We start from the raw sequence: 25,296 nt of genomic DNA, 5'->3' as shown, positions 1-25,296 counted from the left end.
GGCACTGACTGACACTGGGAAGGAAGGACCCCGCCCTTGGCCTCGCTTCCTGCTTTCCAACCTCGATGAGAATTACTCCAACCTTCATTAGATGATTGGACATTCCTCTCTCCCCGCAAACCACTGTCACATCCTCATCAACACCCCCAGGAAAGCACCTGGGTGTCCGCATTCTGGGCCCTGCTTCAGAACGCTCCCCAACTTACATGTTGTGCAGGGCACACCAGCCGCAGTGAGGGTCCCCCGAGCTCAGACACTCTCCACAGGTCGTGTACTGTTCGCAGGATTCCACAGGGACCCTGGTGATCTGGCAGAGAGACAGAAGAGGGCAAGGTTAGATCGGGTAGGGTGACAGGCTGGTGTGAGTTCACACTCACACCTACCCACACCCGCACTGTCGCCACCCCGAAAGAGGTGACGCTGGGGGATAAATCGATGGCAGCTCTGTGTTCTCATCTGTGTGCCTGGTGCAGGGTGGGGCATGTGTTTCCGGGGTGGGAGACCCAAGGCTGCTGCTTGCCTTCGCCAGAGGCAGAGCAAAGGCCTGCATCTTTCTGCTGCCGCCAACGTCCGTGCGGGAGCTGGGCTCGCTCGTGGGAAGCGCTGAAAATGGTTAACTCTGCTGAAAGCCCACTGAGTGCCATCGACTGGTCTCTGAAGGGCTTTCAGCTGGGCTTGGGCTGAGACATCCTGGCCGCACAGGAAACGTTTAAAAAGGGAGAGAAGGAGAAACTTTTCCTATCAAATAATATTCATCACATGGCGCAGCCTCTTTACATCCAACCAAACGTACCACCTGGATCCAATTATCCCATTCTCTGATGGCTGCATTCAATTTTTCTAGTAAATCTCCCAGCCTTTGAAAAGTCTGGCTAAATGAGAACATCCACGGAGATGAGCTGCCTGTCTGAGTCCATCTTGCTGGGGAAAGTGAGAATTCACAGACCAAGCCCCTGTCCCTGCCCCCCCCCCCCCCCAGGATGCAGCCCCAGCAAACGCCTGAGAGCCTCCCCAGCGGGGCCCTGCAGGGACCTGAGCCGGGCCTCTTTGGACCTGACACCCCCACCTGCCCAGCGTGTGTGGCATTCAGGCCAGGTAAGGGGGCCGGAAGAGGTAGCTGTCCCATTTGCTAGGTTTGGGACTGCCGCTAGCTGGGGCATCGGGCTGCTGGGCTGCAGGACCCATTGGCTGGGCTGCGGATGGGCTCTGCTGTGTCCGGGCACAGAGGTCCCCCACCCACGGGCTGCACGAACTCAAGTACAAATGCAAGCCAGGGTCCTCTCGCACCGTGCTCTGCCTCTGGCAGAGGGACAAAGGATCTGCCACTGAGACACTTTCACGGCATCATCCTGAGAGGCTTGGGGTACGTCTAACACGCATATCTAGCAACTGTTCATCAGATGTCATTAGAAGGAGACTCGGGTGCAGGTGAGAGAGAAGTGCCAGCCATCAGGGCCCAGCTCCTGCCCCACAGAGCTCACAGTCCAGCGGGAGTGGGTGACTGCAAAAACGGAGCTCCTCACATAGGACGGGTGTGAACGTACAGGCGAGGCACCCAGGACACCCCGTCGGGACAAGGAGACGCTGGAATAAGCGTGTGTCAGGGTAGAAGTGGGTCCATGCACAGACCCGGAAGGGCAGTGTGAGGAGTGATCATCCCGAGCAAAATAATCGTGGATTAAGTTCGGCAGGACTGAAGGGTGTATCCTGGATGAGGCGGGGTGAGATGTAAGGGGACGTACTCGGGGGCCAGACAGTTTTGGGTCCTGTGCACCAACTTCAGGAAGCTTCCTTTCCATGTTGGGTGTCCCTCATTCTTACGACCTCATAACACCTAACGGTCACATTACAAGGTCACCTAGAAGTGAGTGACATGACCAGCTTTAAACATTCCCAACCTCCTTTTAATAATAAAAATATAGAGGGGCGCCCGGGTGGCTCAGCCTATTATGGGTCCAGCTCTTGGTTCCAGCTCCAGTCATGATCTTGCGGTTCGTGGGTTCAAGCCCCGCTTCGGGCTCTGTGCTGGCAGCGAGGAGCCGGCTTGGGATTCTCTGTCCCTCTCTCTCTGCCCCTCCCCCAATCATGCTTGTGCTCTTTCCGTCAAAATAAATAAATAAACTTAAAAAATATGAAATGCAAGAAGGATGCTTGTAAAACCTTGCCATTCAGTTAAAACAACTGGACCTGTAAGTGGCGGCTGGTCTGAAATAGTTCCTGTGTACTAGACCTGAGGATTTGTATTGACTCGATGTCCAGGGAGCCCTGACAGGGTGATATAAGAGCTGAAGGCGCTCATTTGCTCTTGGGGTGCAGAAATAATGTCAGGATGGAGACAGGTCTCTGCTCCAAGAGGAGTGCTGTGCAACCAGAGAGGTCGTTCTCAGAAGAGTGGGCAGGATGAGGTGGGATCCAGATGCAGCATCCGAGGTACAGCTGAGGGCCCTGGGATGCTTATTTAGATCAAAGAAGATGAGTCTTGAGGCGGCCACGGAGGTGGCTTTCCAATGTTTGGAGGGCGGCAGTGTGGCAGCAGTATGACTCACGGGTGAGAAGTTTCAGGAAAGCCCAACCTAAGAGAGTAATTGTTGTCCAGTAACGCAAAGCCCTCACTTCCAGAAGGGACTCCCATCCCCGGGATGCGGAAGCAGGCTGGAGGGGACAGGTGTCTGGAGGGCCGGGAAAGGGACTGCTGCCCTCCCTCCGAGGGAGGCTGCACGTGGCCTTCAGATTCTGACGTTTGGGATTTGATTTCCCACAGTTTACCTAGCTCCTCCCTGAGACTGTTTATGATTTCTGCCCTGAACGACTTGGTACTGTTAAAAGCTAACAGCCAGCCATCGCCACCGGCCACTGGCATCACATTGCCTTAAGAAGCGACCCTTCCCCGCTGACTCATGGCCTGTGATTCTGACAAGGAGCACCTTTCTGCAAGGTGCCTGCCAGGTGCTCTCCTAGTGCCTCTCCTGGGCCTGGGGCTCTCAGCCCTTCAGTATATCTGTGACCCCACTTCCCGGGGCGGCTTCCGCCTGCCGACCCCCTCTGCGGCCTGAGCTCAGCACCCCAGCGCCCAGCCTCCCTTTCTTGGGTTTCGGGCTCCGTGTGAGTGATGTCTGCATCTGGCTGGAAATTAAAACAACTGTCTGCATTGCATTCGGCCCGTCTGTCAAAACACAGCCCGGCTCTCAGCAGCTGGGACAGGGGGCCCTGAATGGGAGCAGTGTCTCCGGCAACAAAGGCCACTTTCACGCCAAGTGCCACGGAGATAGTGAGAACCCTGTTCTTCTCCAAACATGAAACTAAGAGCACAACTATTTTTCCTGTTTCCTGGGCCCTCCTGGTGGGAATTTCTCTCTTTTTTGTAATGCACAGAGTTGAAGAGCAAAGCGAAGCAGGAAACTTACGAGAGTGGGGGTGTGGTTCGAAGACTCGAATGGTGTCCCCCTCAAGGATGTCATAGCCGTGCCCAAACCAGAAGCAAGAAATGTCACAGGGACCAGGAGAAGACCCTCAAAGTCACATGTTTGTGGGTCCTCAGTCTTTCCTATGTTCATGTGCTTCTATATTCATTCACCAACCAATGCTCATTGAGCACATCCTACGTACAGGCCAGCACTAGCCACTTCAGGGGAACGAAAACAACAACAGCATTAAAACACAGTCATCACCTTCAAGTTGCAAACAGACTAGCAATAAAAACAACACACAGGAAAGTGATGTGTGTTCGAAGAGAAGCGCTGCAAGAGAGCTGAGGGGATTCACAGCAAAGAGAAAATACTTTTATGTCTGCTGTGTCCAATGCAATAGCCACTCTCTTGTGAGGTTATAAGCATTGGAAATGTGGCTAGTTCAAACTGAGATGTGCAATCAGGACACAATACAGCCTGCATTTTGATGATTTTTGTATGGAAAAAAATGTACAATATCACATTAATAACTTTTTATGGAGACGTTAAAAAATGAAAATTTTCAAACATTGGGTTAAATGAAATCCATTGTTAATGTCACTTCTTTCCCTCTTACTTTAAAAAATATAGCTACTAGGAACGCATGGGTGGCTCAGTTGGCTCAGCGTTCGACTTCTGCTCGGGTCGTGATCTCGTGGTTCATGGGTTCGAGCCCTGCGTCGGGCTCTGTGCTGACAGCTCAGAGCCTGGAGCCTGTTTCAGATTCTGTGTCTCCCTTTCCCGCTATCTCTCCCCTACTCCTGCTCTCTCTCTAAAAAAACTAAATAAAAATTAAAATTTAAAAAAAATATATAGCTTCTAGAGAAGTTAAAATTGTACACAGAGCTTGCATTTGTGGCTTGTGTCTTATTTCTGTGGGACGGTGCTGCTCCAGAAGGGGGGGGGGGGTCCCAAGCAGGTTTTATGAGAAATAAGGCATGTGCCTGGGTCTCGAAGAGGGAATGATACTGACGCAGATGAAGACCCTGTGCAAAGGGGAAAGCGGGGTTTCTTCAGAAGACTTGGCATGAGAGCAAGGGAGAGGTGGGTATAGATCTGGAAAGGCAGGTGCGGGTTCAGCTGGGAAGCAGGGAGAAGACCACAGAAGTGGGGACATAGGAAGTGTCTGAGCTCCCCAGCCTCTCAGCCAGGGCACGTCCTCTGTTAAGAGGTGGCCCTGAACCTCTCTCAAGGAGCAGTGGCGCTCGATGCAGGGTCCTGGATCCGGCACTGCTGGCATGAGCTGTGGGCTCAGGAGACAAGATCCTGAGCCTGCTAGGTCAGACAGAGACCCTGGGATGGGGCCTGAGAAGTCGCTCTAACAAGCTCTCCCCACTGATTCTTACGTCCTCAAGATTGGAGACCTCGGATACAGATAACCTCGCCCCTCGGGGAAGTCTTTTGAAATGTCAAGCCCCAGGGCCAGGAAGAAATGGAATAAAACTCTGCCTTGGGAATGTGGAAAGGAAGAGACCCGATTGAGGGGGAGAGGGGGCTGCTTTGTGTCCAGGGAGAAATTACCCCTGATAACTCTGAGTCTGCAGAAGCCCTAAAGGACCAAGTTTGAATCTCTGATGTCTTGGTGCTTCACCCTGCATCCCAGGTGACAGGCGCCCTGCTCTGGGACCCGGAGTCTAGGGGGATGGGGCGGGATGGGGTGGGGCTGGGAGTTGGTTCTGGAGACTCAGGAAGGAGGGTGAGCTTTCTCCTGGGGAGCGTCTGTCCACTGAGTCAGGCGGCACTCTCTCAGGGCTGACTCAGAGTTTAATGGGACACTCTGTGACGCTTTAATTAGTGTTTGTTTATTATGATTGCATTTAATTATGCCTCAGCATGCCCCCCCCCCCCCCCCCGCTCCCTTCCTGAGTGCTGGGATCCTAGGGTAGCCAGGCTCTATGAGCGTGGCAAGGAGAAGCCCACAGTCAGGAGGACGCCCTTCTTCTGACCCCTCCAGCGCCTTCTCCCCACGAACCCGGAGCTGCTTAGGACCCATTCCGCCCTCACACTCTGCATTCTTTTCTGCTTGATCTTATGTCTTATAATTATACCTCTAATGAATATAACTGTCCTATTAAGTCATTTACCGAAGAAATACTCTTAATTAAAGGTGACTCATACTGCGTTCTTGGCTCCTCTGGCCCTGGGGCCCCGCGTCTCTAGTGCCTTCCTTGGCCTGGTTCAGTGGGGTTGGAGCACTATGTGGGAAGGCATCACCAGGGAGGTGCAGAGTTTAGGGTGGCTCTCCCCACGCTCCCTTCTTTCAGCACAGTGTGTAGTCCACAGGGTGTGCCTTGTGAGGGACATGATATCAGATTATTACTGGCTATGGGGACAAGTCACAGAAAATGGCGGGAACCAGCCTCATTCCTCACGATCTTGAAGAACATGGCAGACCTGTGGGCTCTGGACCACCCAGGGTGAGGCCAGGAAGGCCTTTGAGGCCCTGGACAGTGACTGCCTCAGGTGCAAACACGTCACCGCTCTTCAGTGACAAGTGTTCTCCACTGGCGGAGAGAGGACCCAGGGTCCTTTGCCAAGCGAGCTTGGGAACAGATATAGCATGTTTCTGCCATCCTGTGTGGACACATGGAAGGAGCTCCCATCTCCAGCTGGGTCTCCTGGAGAAACAACTGAGTCGAAGGAGCACAAGACGTAGGATGTTGACAATGGACTGTGCCTAGGTCCCCTGCGCTCCTTAAACATTTACTGAGCATTGGACTGACAGCTCAGAGCCTGGAGCCTACTTTGGAATCTATGTCCCCCTCTCTCTCTGCCCCTCCCTGACTTGTGTTCTCTCTGTCTCTCTCTCAGAAATAAATAAATAGACAAATAAATGAATGAATGAATAAATAAATAAATAAATAAAATTTTAAAGTAAAAAATTATTAGTAAACTCTGTTTGGCACTGGGGCTATCTATCCTCTGCCTCCCTGTAGCTCTTGGTTTATTTGAGGACAAACCTAGGAAACAGATAATCTCTATACAGTGGGATAGACGTCACAATAGAGGTACAATCAAGACACAGTCATTGCTCAAAGGCCCGAGAGCAGAGGTCCTGGGGGGGGAGGGGCATGGCACTCGCATCCAAGAAGCCTGCAGGGTTCCCGCGCTATGGAGCCCAGGAGAGACCCCGACAGCGGAAGAAGTAGGGAAAAGCTGTTCCACAGGCTGGTGGGGCCCCTCAGAGAATGAGCACTTAATCCCCAGCCCCCCCTGGAATCTGCTACCCCTGCCAGATGGCACACCTGTCCCCACACGTGTCCCCTGCTTCCTGATGCAAGGAAAGAAACAGAGGCCTTCTCAGTGGCCGGGAGCCAGGTGGCGGGAGTGGGAGGTGTCACAGCCTGGCCGGCGCATACAGTTGGCCTCATCAACAGGCTCCTGGTCCCCGGGGCCGGGCCAAGTGCACAGCGCAGCAGCTGAGGCACAACTGCGTCCCTGAGCCTTGTACTCTCCTCTGTGCCATCGCTGGGTGGTCCCGCCGGTGGCCCACTCTCCCTTCCAGGGTAGGCTCTCAGACCCACCTTCTCCTTTCCCCCCTCACGCAACCTGTTTTCCCGCAATGAGCTGACGCTCTTTGACATCCACGGCTGCGGGCAGACCGAGGAGAGCCCCGGCCAGGCCTGGCGCTTGGCCCGAGATCCCTAGTGCCATCACCAAGGTATCCGGGGACTGGTCCAGCTTTTCAGAAGTGCACACACTTTATCCTGCTCAATCTGCCCAACACCCCAGGGAGGACGTCGGATGAGGCAGTGTTAGGTAGTATGATTTCCATTCCATCTACCAGGAAATTGAGGTCCCTGGAGGGCTGGCTTAGCCCTGGGCTTGGTCTCGCCATGAGTGGCCAGGTGGCCAGCTGGAGGAGAGTCCACCATTGCCAGAGCTGGTGACATGCTTATGGGGGCCTTTTTCTAATTTTTTTTTAAATTTCTATTTATTCATTTTTGAGAGAGAGAGAGAGAGAGAATGAGTGGGTGAGGGGTGGAGAGAGAGGGAGATAGAGGATCTGAAGCGGGCTCTGCACTGACAACAGCAAGCCTAATGTAGGGCTCACTCACAAATGGTGAGATCATGACCTGAGCCAAAATCAGATGCTTAACTGACTGAACCATCCAGGTGCCTCCACAAGGGATCTTTTTGAGTATGGGGAGGGATAGGAGGTTCAGGGGACAGTTCCAGTAGAAGTTTGAGGCGAGACCAGAGCAAGGTTCAGGAGGCAGGAAGCAAGCTGGGGGGTGGGGGGCAGGTAGGGCATTTGCGTCTCTGTCCCCAAGTCCTTTGTAGCTTGCTGGCACCCAGAGTGGTTCACTGGTGGATGGGTGGGTGGGTGGGGTTTCTCATCACAGGCTTTCCCCAAATCCAGGCAGCCCTGGGGCGATGGGTACCTTCAGTCTTGGGAGGCCTGAGTGCTTGGGGCTCTGTCCTTCCCTTCACTCCCGATGGGGCCAGGGTTCAGAGTCCACGGGGAGAGGGACATGGGCCACCGGTCAGAGAGATCTAACCCAGTGCCCAGCCCAAGCCACAGGGAACCCTCCCGGGACAAGATGGGCTGCACTGGCTGCTAATGTGCTTCCTGTCACCCACGGGTCTGTAAAATCCCAAGGTCAAATACAAGTTCTCTGTCCTGTCCTTTATAGGCAAAGAGCTAATTGTCTGCTGGCCATCTTCATGGAAAACTCTCTGCTGGGAGTGGGTGGGGGCAGAGCTAGGGGATCCCCACCTTGGATCTACTCCCCAAGGATGGGGGGGTGAGGAAGTGATAGGGACTGAGGTCTCCTGCTGACACCTGGCCGGCCCCTGGCTAGCATCACCCTGCTCCACGCTGGGAAGTTGGCTGAGCATGTGGAACAGAATGAAGCAACAGGAATAATGATAGCGATAGCTTCCATTTATCCAGTGCCGACTGCATGCCAGACACTTTGTGTGTATTATCTCATTTAATCCCATGCCAGCTTTGCAAGCAAGGTAGTCTTAGGCTCACTTTACTTATTAGAAAACAGTCTCAGGTTAAATAGCCTGCTCAAGGTCACGTGCCTTGCAGGTGGCAGAAACAGAACTGGAGTTCAGGTTTGTCTGACCCCCAGGCTGAGGCAGTAAGGTAGAGACAGGCAGCACTGAAGAGGAAGCCCCCCCATTCTGAAGTTGCCCAAGAGCTGGCAGTCAGGGCCACCTTTCTTTGCCCTAGAAATCAGGTGCCAGTCGCAGTGCCTGGCTTTACTCTTGGACACTGCAACTGCAGGCAGTTCCCCACTTACAATGGTTCGACTTGAGATTTTTGGACTTTAAGACGGTGTGAAAGCGATACGCATTCAGCAGAACCCGTATTTTGAATTTTGAATTTGGATCCTTTCCCAGGCGAGCGATGTGTGATACGATGCTCTCTCCGGATGCTGGGCAGCGGCAGCGAGCACGGCGCCCAGTCAGCCGCGTGACCCCAAGCGTAAACAGCCGACAGCCTCAAAACCATTCTGTACCCAGACAACCATGCTGTTTTTGACTTTCAGTACAGTATTCAATCCATTGCATGAGATATGCGACACTTTAATATAAAATAGGCTTTGTGTTTGATGCTTTTGCCCAACTCTAGGCTAACGTTAAGTGTTCTGCGCACGCTTACCTTAGGCTAGGCTGAGCTACGATGTTCAGTAGGTTAGGTGTATTCAGTGCATTTCAACTTACGATGGGCTTATCAGGACGTAACCCCCTCTCAAGGCCAGAAAGATCTGTGCATTTGCCTACATGACCACTGCATGCCTCTTAGCTCATTTGACTCTCCTGTTTGCTAGCAACGATTCAGATGGTGAATCTGGAACTAGATGCGACAAAAGATCGTCAGAGAGTCAAGAAGGAGAGAGGCTGGTGAGGGTGGAAGGCTCCCTGCTAAATTTGTCTTCAAGCTGCCAAGGACCAGAACAATAATGAACATGGCTCTGAGCAGCTTGCACATCTTCCATCCCGAGCCTCCTAGGAATGTCCTGGAGCCCTCAGCACAGCCCTCAGCACGGAAGTGTCAGGGGTTCTTCAAACCTCTGTCCTCTGACCTTTAAAATGCAGACAAAGATACCTGCTCATCAGGGAGCACAGCACCTCCGAGCTCACATTTTCAGCTTTGATCATTCCTATGAATCAACTTGCCAGTAATTAATGCGAAGCACTCACTATGGTTTGTTCCGAGTGTTAGATCCGGTTCTTTAAAAATCAATAGCCATGTATGAGACCTCCTTAAATCCTCATAAAGTAGACACCAGCCCTGCCTCCTGCCTGTCCTCTGAGCTGTGAAAAGTCACATGATCAATATCATTAAGAAAAAGCAGGCACCACCCTCCCCACCCCCCTGCCCTGCAAACCAGCTAGGGGTTCTGGAGCCTGTGATTGCGACTAAAGCAACACGCAACCTTCTGGCCACAAGCTGACCCTGGGGCTGCCTCCTAAGAGTCCCTGACACTCCGCAGACCTTGGGGCGGAGTGGAGTTCAAAGAGAAAATCTATTTTTAATGACTTGGGGGAGAAGAGTGCAGTGGCTGAGTAATTCGGAGTAATTAAAGCTATCTATCACTCAGAGAGTGGAATCTAAAGTTGGTTGAACTTTTCAATGACAGTTTTTCCCTCCTCATTCATAAAACTCAGCAGAGGGCTATGCAGGAGACAAAGGGGAGAAGGTGGTGGGAAAAGAAACTTCTGGCCCCTAAGAGTGATGACATTTATCCCTTTGATGAACACTAAAGCAATGGCCTCTTGGCTTCTCCTGGATCCACCCCCCCACCCCCCCCCCAGGTAGAGGCCATATCTTGTACTGGTTAAGAAGACATTCTCTGAAGGAAATAGTCCTCAGTTTCAAAGCCAGTTCTCTGCTTAGCGGCTGCATGACATTAAGTTGTCAGCTCTCCTTATGCCTCCGTGTCCTCCTCTGCGAGATGGTGACACTAACGATATCAACTTCACAAGGTTGTGTGGGGGTATCCGTGACACCTGTACACAAAGGGCCCTGCACACAGTCGGTGCTCAATAGTGGTAGTTCTCATGCTCAGTCTCTATTTGCAGACCCCACTGAAGGTGGCAGTGTTTGCATGGGAAAGCTGCAAAGGGCCCTGGCCCAGGCTCTGCGCTCAGGTGCTGAGTGACCTTGAGCCGGCCACCTCGCCTCTCCGGGCGGAGACTGCTGGTCTGTCATACGGGGAGAATTATGTCTGCCCTTTGCATGGAGAGCAGTGCAGTCACTCAAACCATCGTCTTTAGGAATGACATAATCCCTACTTGAGGCCAAAGTGCACGGAGACTCACGCTCCTCTGCCGAACGAAGTCACATCAAGCTTAGTCTGCTAAGGATCAAGGTAAAACGTGGGCAAAGAAAAATCACAAAGAGGGTAGGAAACTGAACGGGCAAAGCAGATATTCCAAACGCCATACCATATTAGTAGGAGCTCTGGACCAGAAATACGAGGGGAGAGGAAGTAGGGCCTTTCTAGTTCTATTTTTTGGAAGGATCCACAAAGAGGCAGAGATGCAGATACTATGTTGTCTCCATGACAACCATGGGTTTATTCAGTTAGGGAAAGTGGGTGGGATGGGAAATGCGGGATGAGTGGGATGGAGAGATGGGGCCTAAGAAATAACTTTAGCGAATCTCCCACCTGGGAACCAGATGCCCGGGACTGACCAGGTCCCACAGAGTTCCCTATGGGGTCAACATCAACCGCTCTACTCCAGGAGGGGAAAGGTGGTGAGGGCAAGGGGGTGGAGCAACAAGGCAGGGATGCCCCTACATGTACCCGTTACCGTCCATCCACTTCCTGCTTCCACCTGCCCAGGTGGAAGGTCGTGACATTGGCTCCCAGCCAAGCTCCAGTTTCTGTCTCCTGGTGCCCAGCTGCACTTCTGGCCCTGACATTGGCACTCCTGGTTATTGATACAAGCAGGTGGGTTCTCAGGGGCTCCTGGACACTAATTTTCCATTCTTTATATCTCCCCTGGAATCTGCTTCTGGGCTCATGAAGAGACCCCTGGTGAAGTTCCCCCCGTCACCTTGACAAAGGGAGAGCAATCCTACCAAAGAGCATAAGAGTGTCCAAGCCCAACTTGGACACCTAAATCAACAGCTAGGCACGTAAGAAAGGTCAGGGCCAGCTTAGCTTTACCCATTGGCCTTGGATCTGAGATGGGCCTCTACCTCTCCACCTAAGGAGCTGTATAGATCCAAGCAGATAAGAAGCCATTGGAGGCTCAAGTTGTAAAACAGAATTTGGGTTTCCAGTGGCTCTTCTGGAGCGCATCCGCTCAGCCATCTCCCCAGTTTTCTTTCGACCCACCTGAGACGTGGCCATCTTGTCTTCCCATCAGAAAATATCCTCTCTGATTTTTCATCAGATGCTAAGTGGCTGGCTCCCTTGGGAAGGACAGAGCAGTGTTTTGTCACTCCTAGCTTCCTAGGACAAATTAGTAGTTCAGTGGATGAGCACAGAGAGAGAGAGAGAGAGAGAGAGGTGGTAGATAACAGTACATATTCTTTTTAAAGCAAGAGTTTCATTTTTTTAAAGTTGATTTATTTATTTTGAGAGAGAGAGAGAGAAGGAGAGAGGGAGAGAGAGGGCGTTCAGCAAAGCAGGAGCAGGGATAAGACAGAGAATACCAAGCAAGCTCTGCGCTGTCAGTGCTGACCTGGGGCTCAATATCACAAATTGTGAGATCCTCACCTGAGCTGAAACCAAGAGTCAGATGCTCAACTGACTGAGCCACCCAGGAACCCTGATAACAGCACATGTTAAGTCTCTGCCTAAGGGGTAAAAAAGTCTCCTACACATATATTAAATTTGAAAAATTTCCTTTCTGTACAGAGCTCATTTATACGTCCTTATCATTCATGTCATTCATTCATTCACTCATTCATTCATTCATTCATTCATCCTTTTAACACTGGGAAAGGGTGATGTGTGAGGGAGGGCTGTGTTGCTTCAGGAATCTGTGTAGACTCGTCAATTGCATAAAGACCATTCTGCTGGGGCAGCAGTGACCACAGGGTCACAGTATGGGTTGACTAACCTGGCCTGGTACATACACATTCATGAGTGGACCTGCATATGGTTGTGTATAATTTGATGTTTATAATCTGGCTTTTATACTTGGGTTTTATATTTGTCCACTGGCTTATTCATTCACACACTCATTCATTAGTCCATCCAAGTATGAATCCTTCATTCATTCGTCTGCTCATATATTCAACAGACCAGGTACCAAGCCTCACATGCGGTGTCACGAAAACAAGGTGGTCAAGGTCTTACGGTGCCCTCGAGAAGCAGACCCTTTGCTGTGTAGGTTGGAAAGTGAAAGTGTCATATGAGACACTCCTCGCTGAGGGTGATCTCCTCCGGCTGGAGGGACCATGAGGCCTTGAAAGCTTGGTGATATTTCGATAGGCAGGAATGGAGGAAGGACAGTCCACAGGGAGAGAAAGGCACGAGCCAAGACCAAGCAAGAGAAGACGCAGAGAGGATTCCAGGAACGAGCATTATCAGAGCCAGGGAAGGGGCAGGGAAGGTGGCTGAGGGGCACCGTGGAATGCCAGGGTGGTGCAAACAGAGCAGAAGGGAGGAAAAGGAGAAGTTCTGCATTTCCTCTTTCATGATGTGTCCCCCACCCGCCCCTGGCACTGCATCCCTGCGGTCCCCCTCAGCCCACGTCCTCAGAGCGGGATGGTGGCGGCTGGCCCCGTTGGTCTCCCTTCTATTCTCCGCTCAGCAGATGTGTCCTGCACACCCTCGTTTTCCCTTTCCTTCAGAAAGGTTGACCCAGGAATGGGTCCTAGTGTCTGATCGCCGGGTCCGAATCCCAGCCCCGTTATTTATCAGCTGTGTGACCTTGGGCACCTTGCTTAGCCAAGCCTCAGTTGTTCATTTGTGCAATGGTGATGATAATAGCACATATTTACATAAGACCCACAATCTGCAGGTGAGGAAGAAGTGGAGGCACAGAGAGGCTTAGTGAATTTATTTACGGTCACACAGGCAGGAAGTTGCCGAGCTGGGATTCCAGCCTTGGCAGACTGGCTGTGGAGCTCATGCTCCAAACTTCTACACATATTATTTCTTAGCCCTGAAGGGTGGCACAGGTTAGAAAACTGTTAGCCTGGTTCCTAGCATACAGCTGTTAGTTATAATTAATAGGTACATACTAAGTCCACGCTACGTATCTTGTATCGGCACGAAATTCAAAAGATGAACAGCTATCGCCCTAATCTTAAAGTGTTCAGAGTGTTGAATGGAAAACAGATTACCCCGCCCCCAAATGATAATGAAATATTAGCTGTAGGGTTGAGATGTGGTACAGCTACAGGAGCAAAGAGGAAGGGAAATCATGGAAGGCTTCCAGGAGGCAGTGTGTTACAACGATGCCCTTAGTGAAAAAAACCTAAAGAATACTAAAAATAAAACAAAACAAAAAAACCCCAAACCAAAACAAAAAAACTGCCTCTTGGATGAAGTTTATAGTCCAAATGCCCTGCCTGGTATTTGTGTCTTTTAACCTCTGCCCCCACCAGATTGATATCTCCAGACTCCCTCTGTCAGTGTCAACCCCCACTCCACTCCCAGCAGGGTCATCTCTCATGCTCTGCACAGCTCCCCCTCTGCCCCTCTTTAACTTTGCTCACCCATTCCTGCTAATGAGAGTGTCCTCCCCTCTCCTGCTCAGTTGCAAATCCCTGGGCTTCCCCTCCTCCATGCAGCCTTCCTGGATCAACCTCCATGATGTCTCTTTCTGAATTTAGAATCTGACTAGCTGCCCAGTCGGCAGGACTCTAATGCACTTTGCAAACTCTTCTTAGAGCTCTATCTTTTTAGGTTACTCATACGGTTCTGCTTTTTACTTCATCGTATGAGATATCCCTGTATGCTCTGACTTTAGTTTCTTACACAAAATAGGTCTATAAATACCTGCTGAGAAGCTAATCACACTTGCCCAGTGATCCAGGTTTTATTTTAAGCTTCTTAAGTAAATGTACTAAGAACTATGCGAAGGTTCTCTAGGTGTGGCTGGCACCCCTGGCATTCTGCTGGGGTCCATTAGGCGATGTGAAGGTTGCTTTTTCTGTTTTTTTTCTTTTTCTTTTTTCTTTTTAAATAGACTTAATGTTTGTAACCCAGCAGAAGTGCATGGTGTCATGGAAAGGACATGGCTGTCAAAGTTAGAAGAACTTGGTTCAGCATCACCATGCACTTGGCTGGGCTGGATGAACCCCTTAACCTCTCTGAGCCTCAGTTTCCACATTTGTAAATATTATCAGATATCAAAGCACCGAGTTACCATGAAAGCCATACACTCACGAAGGTGGCAGACTATCACACACTGATAGTCTTCTGTCCTTTATCTTGGGTCCTGGCCCCAGATCAAAGACATACAGGAGCCAAGGAATGAAAAGGAGAAGATACTGTGAGAGGTTTGGAGGAAGCCCTTGGAATGCTGTAACCTAGCCGTCTTTTAAAAGGACTTTACCAGGAGGGCTTGAGATGCATGCCCTAGACTGTAGAGGACAGAATGGACAGGAAAGCCAGAGAGCCAGCTGGTGAGCTCTTAGGAGGCAGAGCGAAGGCAGAGTGAGGGCAGGGCCTTGGGGTGTCACGGAGCACCCTCACTCTGGTGACAGCGGTGGGCCCAGCACGTGCAAGTGCTTCCTTGCACCAAATCCGGAGTTGGCCCCCTCAGGAAGGAGAGCTGGCCTGGAAGCATTTTGTGACCTGTCCAAGAGAAACCCCTGGAGCTGGGTTCCATGTGGAAGAAAGTTCTGGAGATTCAGGGCTGGGAGGAGACAGGAAATGCTCCCCACCTGACCAGAGCTGCAGCCACAGGAGCTCAGCAGAGGGGTATCCAAGGACCCATGAGGGACCCAGCCACACAAGAGTCAGAAGTGTAGGCCAGCTCTGAGACAGGAGGCTATCTTGTGTCAATTCTAGTTCAAGTGCAAAAGGGTCTCTCTGACCCTTCCTCTCTGCTTCCTCGAAGGGTTCAGTAACGACAGTTCTGCTGGGGAATAGAAGTGAGAAAAAGAGCAAAAACAACCCTCCCATCCCTCGTGGCTCCTGGTGGGGGGTGTGCAGGGGGCCCAGGCCGCAGGGCAGGGGAGATCTGAGCTTCCGACAAGGCCAGAATTTTCTTCTGGTCTGGAATTGGACTTTATAACGGAATTAAGACTGTGTTTGAGACTTGAAGGCCTTGGTATTGCTATCCAAGAGTGAGCTGACGAGCCTTGCAGGGCTTGAGACAGAGGTGAAGGGACCGTGGGAGACAGGCGAAGGGACCATGGGAAACAGAATAAAGCAGCGGGATTTGGTGCCATCCCCCAACGTGATGGCACTGGCGGGCATGAGAATGCTAAGGGCCGCGTCCCTAACTCTCCTGTCTTGGTGCTGGTCACGTGAAGAGAGAGCCACAGCACTGCCTGGTTCAGGATCAGGCTTATTACACACATCCGGGGGTGGGGGTAGGGGGGGAATTCCTGGTGTTGCTTCTGGGGACAAATCGATAACTTCCTGATAACGTGATCTGAAATAAAAACAAGACTCTGGGTGTCAGCTCTTGGATGGTTTAGCTGACCGTTGTGTCTGAAACCGTGGTGCCCTTCCAGGCAGAGCAGAGGGGGAGCCCATTCTCTTTTTCTTTCTTTTTTTTTTTTTAATATTTTTATTTATTTCTAGGAGAGAGATAGAGAGAGAGAGACAGCGTGAGCAGGGGAGGGTCAGAGAGAGAGGGAGACACAGACTCTGAAATAGGCTCCAGGCTCTGAGCTGGCAGTCAGCACAGAGCCCGACGCAGGGCTCGAACCCACGAACTGCGAGATCATGACCTAAGTGAAAGTCAGACGCTTAACCGACTAAGCCAGCCAGGCGACCCCCGTTCTCTTTTTCAAGTCAAGTGGCTCATGAGTCAAAAGATTCTGAAAACTGCCCCACTGGGATGCCTCAGGAGACGCAAGCACCGTCATTGAATGTGACATCCCAGGCTGGTCTAATGAAGACAAGGGTGTTGGGAGGAGCTGGCTTCTGGCGAGAAGCCCTCTGGGTGCCCCGGCCTCTCTGCTCCCAGGCCACAGCTCAATCAATGGGGAAGACAGCTCTGAGCCCCGCCCCCCCTTGCCTGGAGGGTGGTGGTGGGGAATGTTTCAATCCTTCCTTTCCTCCCTGCTTTCTATTCCTGGCCTCCTTCAGTGGCTGCCTCACATGTAACCAATGTCAGGGAGCCGCTGGGGACAGAAGGGGGTGGAGGGGAACTTGAGGAAATGGATGAGAAACAAAAGATCCTTTTCCCTTTTTTTTTTTTTAACAGGTGCTTAGGAAATTAATTAGAGCAAATAATCACCAAGTTGTCTGAGTCTCTATTTTATTTGGTGCATGCCGGGTCTGCTGGAAAAAAAAAAAAAAAAGAAGGGGGAATTTTAAATAATTTTGGAGTTATAACTGATGTAATTAGGTGCTCAGTGAACACTTAGCATCGAGCTGTGCTTATTAAAATTACTGTTTTAATCAGAACATTGCTGGAGAATCATTAATAATACAATGGCTTGATTCCCTGGAACTCTAATTAGACCTGGACTTTTAACCACCTGAGCGTAATCGGGCTCCGTCTGGATGCGCACCACGGGTGATGCATTATCATTTCGGGGCAGGAGGGGATGGAGCATCAATACTGCTATTTAGCGACTGCCTAAATGCTTTATTTTGGAGTGTGAGAGCGTGTTAAGGAGGCTCAGGGGCACTGATGCTGAAAAGGTGGAGATGGAAGTGGGGGGGGGGGTCAGCCAAGGGCTCGGGGCTGGAGGTCTTCAGGAAGAAAAGGCAGGAGACACTTCTCCCGCTGTAGGACATGCTTATACAACGTTGTGCAGGGGAAGCAAGCAAGCCATAATGTCGCAGACCCAGCTAAGGGCCATTTCCCAGGATGCTCTGCCTTTGCGGGGCCCTGCCTGTCATCCAAACCAAACACAGGTCCAGACGGGTAGAGCTTTAGTCCCTGGCCAAGCCACGGTCATCAGAAATCCGATCAATCCCTCCCTACGGGATAACTAAAAGTTAATCTGGTGAAGGGCTGGGGCCACTTCTTAAATCTTCCTGTCTAGAACTCTGGGTCACCCTAGAGACAGACTGTGAGACGGGCTGAACTTTTCCAGAACTTTCCAATCCTTACGGACATACATGTCGTGGTTAACTAGCTCCAAAGCTTGGAGGGAGGCTGAGGGGATGTGTTCGTGTCCCCTGAGCTGTTTGGCTGAGCTGGTGTTTGGGGAGCGGGGTCACTGCCCCGGCTCTGAGTACAGAGCTTTGGTTTCCCCTTAGCGGGCAGCTCAGTTGTATCAACATCGATTCGGCAGCCGCCGGGGGCGGAGTCCTTGGATAGATGTCACAGGGGTGGCCGCAAGCAAAGGAAATGGAAACAGGCTCTCTGCCCTCCTAGCGCTTGCTAACTAGTTGGAAGGACATGACAAAGATGTGAAAACAAGATTTAGGATACTTAAAAGGCAGACACTGAGAAGGGAAAATTAAGCCGGAGTGGGGCAAGGGCACTCGGAGTTAAGTGGTGATCAGAACACGGCGGGATTAATCAGAAAGGGGGTAAAGGCCTTCCGGAGGAGGACGTGGGGCCAGGGAGGGGAGGCGGCCTTCTCTGTGCCCTCATTAATCATTCTTCTGGCTGCTACTGGAGGCCTTGAGACAACAAGATTGAACTCTCTGAAGCTCCCTCTCTGGACGTCTCTAGCCAGGTCAGCACTTTTGTGCAATTGGAAAAAGGCGCCCCCTCTGGGTGCATGATTGGCGAGATGAGTGAGGACTCCTTTTCAGCCTCCACTTGCCCCTCAGCCAGAGGCTTTTGTGCAGTATACAACCTGAACCATCATAGCTGATGGCCACGATCCCCAAAGTCTCTAGGGGAATAAGAGTTGAAATGTATAGTGTGTCTACTGGTGGTTGAGCCCAGCTGAGCTAGAGATAGAATATTTTTTTAATGCTTATTTATTTATTTTGAGAGAGAGCGAGATAGCAGGGAAGGTGCAGAGAGAGAGAGAGAGAGAGAGAGAGAGAGGATCCCGAGCGGGCCTCTTGCTGTCAGTGCAGAGCCCGATGAGGGGCTCAATTCCACGAACCATGAGATCATGATCTTACCTGAAAGTAAGTCTGACACTTAACCGACTGAGCCACGCAGGTGCCAGAGATACAATATATTTTTAAGTGGGAAACCTGGTGCCTCTTATAAGCCCTGTGGGAGCTTGCTGCGCGGCACAAAAGGTTGTGGTCCAGAACGGGCTGAGGAGCAGAGAAGTCGCCATGGAAAGGGTGGGACGCGAGGAGGGCAAGGCGAGCGTCTGGGGCAGCAAAGCATCGTAAGAAAGAACGAGCTTCGAGGTGTGTTCTGGGGAGAGCGAAGGACACCGCAAGAATGTCCCCATTCAGATTTCTTTTCTTACTAGTTCCGCTGGGAGTCGATGTTTTAAGTAAGAATCAAAAAAGTAAAACAACTTGGGGCACCTGGGTGGCTCAGTCGGGTAAGCGTCCTGCTTCGGCTCAGGTTGTGATTTCACTGCCTGAGAGTTCGAGCCCCGCGTCGGGCTCTGTGCGGACAGCTCCGAGCCTAGAATCTGCTTCGGATTCTGTGTCTCCCTCTCTCTGTCCTCTCCCACTCGTGCTCTCTCGCTCTCTCTAATATAAAATGAAGCATTAAAAAAAAATAAAACAGGGGCGCCTGGGTGGCTTAGTAGGTTAAGCATCCGACTTTCGCTTAGGTCATAATCTCACGGTTCGTGGGTTCGAGCCCCGCACGGGCTCTGTGCTGACGGCCAGCTCAGAGCCTGGAGCCTGTTTCACTCTGTGACTGCCTCTCTCTCTGACCCTCCCCTGCTCACGCTGTCTCTCTCTCTCTCTCTCCTAGAAATAAATAAAAATATTAAATAAATAAATAAATAAATAAAACATAGTAAAGCGACCCTAGGCCTCTCTCAAGGAAGCATGGCCTAAAGGAAGAATTTCCTATAAACCAACAAGTCGAGGAGGGAGGGAGCTCGGAGGAGAGGCCCAAGGTCCAGATGCGAGCGGATCCCCTCCAACTTCCGAGATTGTCTCAGGGGACAGAGAGGCTGGCAGGCCCCTCATCCCTCTCAGGGCTCCCTCAGCCTCTCCCGTACTTCCAAAAAAAGCGTACGATGACCCCTACACATGCCCCGTCGCCCCACAGACGTGTGTCCTCACGCAAACACGGCTGTGAACACAAACACACATTCATACCGCACACTCGCATTGCACACTGACACCCTGACACCATACACACACCTCACACACCGTCCCTTCACGGGCTCATGCAGACATTCTATACACACGGTTGTATCACACACACTCGTAGCACACGGAGGCTCCCCCACTCGCACCGGCCCCTCCCGCCCCAGCCCTGCACACAACCGCAGGTGGGGAGAGCCGTCAGGCGCTGTCTCCCTCGGGTGTATAGTGAAGAAGGATTAGGGCTGCCCAAGATTAAACAGAGGAGTTAAAAATGACAAACAGACTTCCAAACAGGATTAGAGGCTTAATGAAAACCATAATGAATGGAAGCGCCACCCAGATATCATCCATTAATGGCCATAAATATCAGACCAACAGATGAGATCTCAGATACTGCAGTTCTGAGCCCCATCAAATTACTTCCATTGTAATTCATCAATAAATAACCAAGCCCAGCCTCATAGGTGAGGTCTCATCATGCTTCAAAGAATAGACTCTGAGGCCAGACAGACCCCGGGCTTGAATTCTGGTTTCGCCCGTGACAGGCTTGGGAATGCTACGTGAGCCTCAGTTTCTTCATCTATAAAATGTGGATAATTATCCCCCTAATAGGGATGTTGTGGAGATTAAATTAAGTCCTGCCAGGCTCTAATAATAATTTATAATAATATTAATAATTTATTATTACGGTTACAATTAATTTTCACCGTTAGCTCTTGTTCCCTCCCCTTCTCAGCCTCTTGGGGTCCAGGAGAGCCAATTGGCTGGTGCCGGAGGGAGAAAAGGAAAAAGGAGAAAGAAGATGATGGAAGGACAGACAGCACGTCTCCCAGATGCCACAGGCTGGCACGACCCCGGGTGGGCTGCCCTGCCTTCCAGGGGAAGGTGATGCTATGGGGTAGCCACACGGGGCCGGCCTTCCTAATAGTTTTTGAAATAGCAGTGTTATCGAGATATAATTCACTTTTCATAAAATTCACCCATGCGAAGTGTACCGTTCAATGGTTTTTAGTATATTCACAGGATTCTGCCACCATTAGCACAATCAATTTTAGAACTTTTTCATCCCCTCCAGAAAGAACCCCCACACCCACTGGCAGTCCCTCCCCGTGCCCCTGTCTCCTGCCCCCTGACAACTGCTCCCGCTCCAGGCAGTCGACTTTCTGTCCCTGTGGACTTGCCCGTTCTGGGTATTTCATGTAAATGGAAGCACACAGTATGCGGCTTTTGTGGCTGGCTTCTTTCACTTAGCATGTTTTTGAGGTTCATCCATGTTGTAGCATACATTAGTAACCTCTTAAATTTCTTTTTTTTTCTAATGTTTATTTATTTTTTAGAGAGAGAGAGTGTGTGTGCGAGGGAGGGTCAGAGAGAGAGGGAGACACAGAATCCAAAGCAGGCTTCAGGCTCTGAGCGGTCAGCACAGAACCTGATGCGGGGCTCGAACTCATGAACCGTGAGATCATGACCTGAGCTGAAGTCAGACCCTCAACCGACTGAGCCACCCAGGTGCCCTTTAAATTTCTTAATTCTGAGACAAAAAGGTGAAGGAAGAGAGCTTACCATACCCACACATGAGCAAGTGTCATAATGGAAACTGGCCAACTGTTCACCCTGAGAAATCTCACTGAATCAAGGTTAGTCACTAAGTTATAGACTTAGAGGTCAGCCGGTTGGAATCTTCATTTTTACCATTGGGGAAACCCAAGTGTAGGGAGATGATAATCGGTTTTGAGCATGTGCCTTTTGCGCCCTCCGTATGCTTCTCACGAACAAAGGAAAACAAAATAAGCTCCAATTGTAAGAGTCTCTTGTCTATGGTTTTATGATTTAGATCTAACGTTAAGAGGCAAATGAGAGTCTCTTGGTATTCTGCTCATATGTCTCTCTCTTATCTCTTAAAAGTGACAATTCCCAACTCTATTCTTACAATGTAAAAGGATGACTCTCCTCTAATGGTTATCTGTCATTGTTTATGTTTAAGGTAATTTTAGTTGTTAAGACTGTAGTCTTAGGATGCAGGAAAGCGACACCCGTGGGCCAAAGGCAGTCCCTGAGGTGGGAGGGGCTTGTAAGCTGGAGTGAAAAGGACGAGGCTAATCATTGGACTCGGGAGCTGTCAATCACCTTTGTTCTGTCACTGAAGTGAGCTGTGTCCCTTAGGGCAGCCATTCTGAGAGTTTCAGGAATGACAGGGCAGTGTCTATTCTGTCCAGCTGCCCCTAGAGACAGAATAGTTAAAGACTAAATTGTGGGTGCGGCTGGCTTCGCTCTCTGTACTGGTGCATACCACCATTACCGCATTGCCACTAGATGTTAGTCTAGGGCCACAGGTAAAGCCATCAAACTTCCTGCAAGATGGAGGCAGATGTCTCCATGACTGATACTTATGCTTCAGGCAAGCCCAGGGACAGAGGCTTAGGTGAGGCCTTCTTTCTTTCTTTCTTTTTTTTTTTTTTTAAATATTTTTTTATTTATTTCTAGGAGAGAGAGAGAGAGTGTGAGCAGGGTACGGTCAGAGAGAGAGGGAGACACAGACTCTGAAACAGGCTCCAGGCTCTGAGCTGGCAGGCAGCACAGAGCCCGACACGGGGCTCGAAAACACGAACCGCGAGATCATGACCCAAGCGAAAGTCGGAAGCTTAACCGACTAAGCCACCCAGGCGCCCCAAGCCTTCCTTCTTTACTACAGATTCCAATTCTGATTTAGCTTGAATCACAGGGAGAGGAAATTGTCCTCAGGCAGGCCAAGACAGTGCTACAAATGACAGTGTCTTTATTTTCTTTTCTTTTAGGTTTATTTATTTATTTTGAGAGAGAGCATGCATGAACAAGCAGGGGAAGAGTAGAGAGACAGAGAGAGAGAGGATCACAGACTGACTTCATACTGTCAGCGCAGAGCCCGACGCGGGGCTCAAACTCATGAACTGTGAGATCATGACCTGAGCGAAGATCAAGAGTCGGATGCTTAATGGACAGAGGCACCCAGGTGCCCCTACACCTACAGTGTCTTTAGATGCCAGGTGTGGTGGCCGAGTTGGCAGCCACAGCTGGAGAATGAGAAAGGACTCACGTAATGAGGAATGCCCTCGAAGTTCAGGTATGATTTCTGGCCACTTCCTCTCGGGGCTATTCAAATCGTGATCAAGATCTCCAGTGATCTCAGTGGGCACTGTGAGCATTGCAGAGCTCATTTTTAGAATGAAATTTATTTGAAAATGGAACAATAACTATACCAAATGGCCTGTTGTGTAGGGCCCTATTTCATGAAATAAAACGACACAATGCTGCCACTCTAAAAAGGTCAAGCATTGTTTATTAACAATGCCCAAAGAATCTCATTAAATCCAGGAGCGTGAGGACAGAACAAACTAATGTCATACATGTGAAGTGATCTGCATACCGAGGAGGACCACCCTGGGACCAGGCCCTGAGGGGTGCCGTCCAGAGCTCAGCATCGCTCAGCATCCTGTCCAGCACCAAGGCAGCCGTGGATGTGTGCACCCCATCGTTCCTTCCTCTATTGCAATCCACTTCCTAGTGCCTTGCAAACAAACAGGTGATTTCAGGTGAGGGAAATGGGATTCTGCAAAAAGTGAGGCGGCAAGAATTTTCTCCATTAATCTGGGCATGCTCCAATTTGCACTAGGAGCATACATTTGCATGCTGAATTCCAGAGGCCCTAAGTCTAAGGATATTAGATAAAATAAAATTAATTCTTGTAATCCTCTGCGATCATAGTCAAACCCAATATTCTCAGCCTGGGCCGCGGAATAGTTTCGCCTGCCCGCTTTCCTCTGTGGTTTCCTATTAAAATTATTTTCTTAAACACTGGTAGAGCGTGCACTATACAGGCGGTGCTGGGAGGGGACAGGGTGCCTCTGACCCACATCTGGTCTCCTAGAAGTCTAGCGCCTAATGGGGGACTTGGCGGATATTTACCAAAGATGTCGTTTTTTACCACCAAGATAAAGAAGCTCAGAGAGCTGAATTCAGCCTGGCTGCAGTGAACTGGGATGGATTTGAGTTTTTTGGGGGGCATAAGGAACAAGGTCACCTAGCGGTGGCGGCAAGGGGCCACTCATCTCTTTCCACAAGTTCAAGATACCTGCATGGTTCTTTTGCCTGGAGTCTGTTTCTCCTTCATCTAGGGAGGTTGTTAATGAGAGAGACAGCTCCTTGGGAGGAGATGGCCGAAGGCTGAGCCCAGCACGCCTCAGAGGCCTGGGAAAGGCCCGTGACTATGGATACTTGCTAGATGGGCCCGACAGGGAGCGCGGCCAGGCCAGGGCAGAGAGCAGGGTGCCAGCTTAGCCTGGCTTCCTGCAGAAATCTGCTGGCCTCAGGAAGCGATCTTGATACAGGCGGTGGCTTGGCTTTTTTTCTGGCTCTTCTATGAGCTTAGGCTTCGCCTGTGGCCCTGGAGATGGAACGAGTCATGGGATATGTGAGCCTTTCTGCCTTTCTTGGAGAAGTCAGACTCCCTGCATACCGGTCTCTAGTGGTTCGTGAGCTAATGTCTGCCCAATGCTGCCAGGGTTCGACCAGGACAATTAAAGAGCTTTTAAAAACTCTACTGTTTATTGAATGTTTGCTGTGCGTCGGGTACTGTGCTCAGGGTTCCCAGTTTATCTCCCCTTTGATCCCTGCCACACCTGATAAAGTAGAGTCTATCATTATTGACAATTTATCTAAGAGGAAGCCAAGGATTTAGATTAGATAATTTGGCAAAGGTCAATTTAGTGAGAGGTGGGGCCAGGATTTCAGATGTGCTTAACAGAGTCTGCCCTTCCCCCAGGTCCCCGGGCCTCCCCCCAGCCAGCAGGTACCACCGAGTGTGTTCAGAGGCCCTGAACTCCTGCCTGCCCTGCCTTCCTGGGGAGCCACAGGCTCGGCTTTGACTTTCTCCTCTGCTCCTCTCCTCCCCTCCCCACCTCCGGAGCACTCCTGGAAGGAAGCTCACGAGAAGGGATGCAGGCACATTGTGTCCTGGGCCCAGGGACAGGTGACCTTTCCAATTCAGCACCTTTATAAATCTTACCTAATGAAGTTAAGGGGAAAAAAGAATTAATGAATAAATGAAGGTTAAATCACTCCCGGCAGAAAATTGATGCTGACAGCGAGGGCCAAGAAGGGAGCTTGGAAAGCAGGGAGCTGACTTGCACAAGAGGCTTTTAAAATTCCTTTCCCCAAATTCCAGAGAGATGTAGGGCCAGCCAAGTCTGAGAGGGGCAAGGAAGGTTCTGGGGCACTCGAGGCAGGTGGCCTGAAGGCGATGGGGTATGAAAGCCATACTCTACCTTGGGTCGTTTTTTTCCGGAAGCCAAGGTGTGTGTCCATGATACACGTACGTGCGTATCATGCATACACCCACTGTACACACAGTTAACTCCTGCAGCTAATCAAGGCACGGGTTGGGTAGTCTGTCTGCCTGGCTCACTCCTGGCCTCCTGGGACCTCTGGGGATCGCCTTCTTGTCAGCACCCACTTGTTAGCCATCTTGGTCTCCCTGTCACCACCCTCAACTGCCATCACTATGTGCCTGGGGCTGCACACCTCAGCCCAGCTGGCTCAGGGGGGCCATAGGTGAATGTGCGGCT

The 25,296-nt window shown here is 50.8% G+C and overlaps 1 protein-coding gene and 1 long non-coding RNA gene across 3 annotated transcripts in view; one reads left to right on the top strand and one right to left on the bottom strand.

Moving 5' to 3' along the window:
* The window catches only part of PLXNA2 (plexin A2), a 211,598-nt gene that overhangs the window by 74,218 nt on the left and 112,084 nt on the right, over positions 1–25,296 (bottom strand). For both annotated transcript variants that reach the window (XM_039230123.1, XM_039230124.1), the window contains exon 5: positions 207–307. In XM_039230123.1, coding sequence (XP_039086054.1) covers positions 207–307 — 101 coding nt within the window. The remainder of the gene's footprint in view (positions 1–206; positions 308–25,296) is intronic.
* LOC120230526 lies at positions 6,532–16,170 on the top strand. Its single transcript, XR_005528064.1, has 3 exons — positions 6,532–6,591; positions 8,200–8,202; positions 16,143–16,170. It is a non-coding gene; the product is annotated as an uncharacterized LOC120230526 (long non-coding RNA).

Source organism: Hyaena hyaena, unplaced genomic scaffold (assembly GCF_003009895.1).
Source record: "Hyaena hyaena isolate Hyena2069 unplaced genomic scaffold, ASM300989v1 scaffold_43, whole genome shotgun sequence".
Lineage (NCBI taxonomy): Eukaryota > Metazoa > Chordata > Mammalia > Carnivora > Hyaenidae > Hyaena > Hyaena hyaena.
This window is presented reverse-complemented; position numbering and strand designations above follow the sequence as displayed.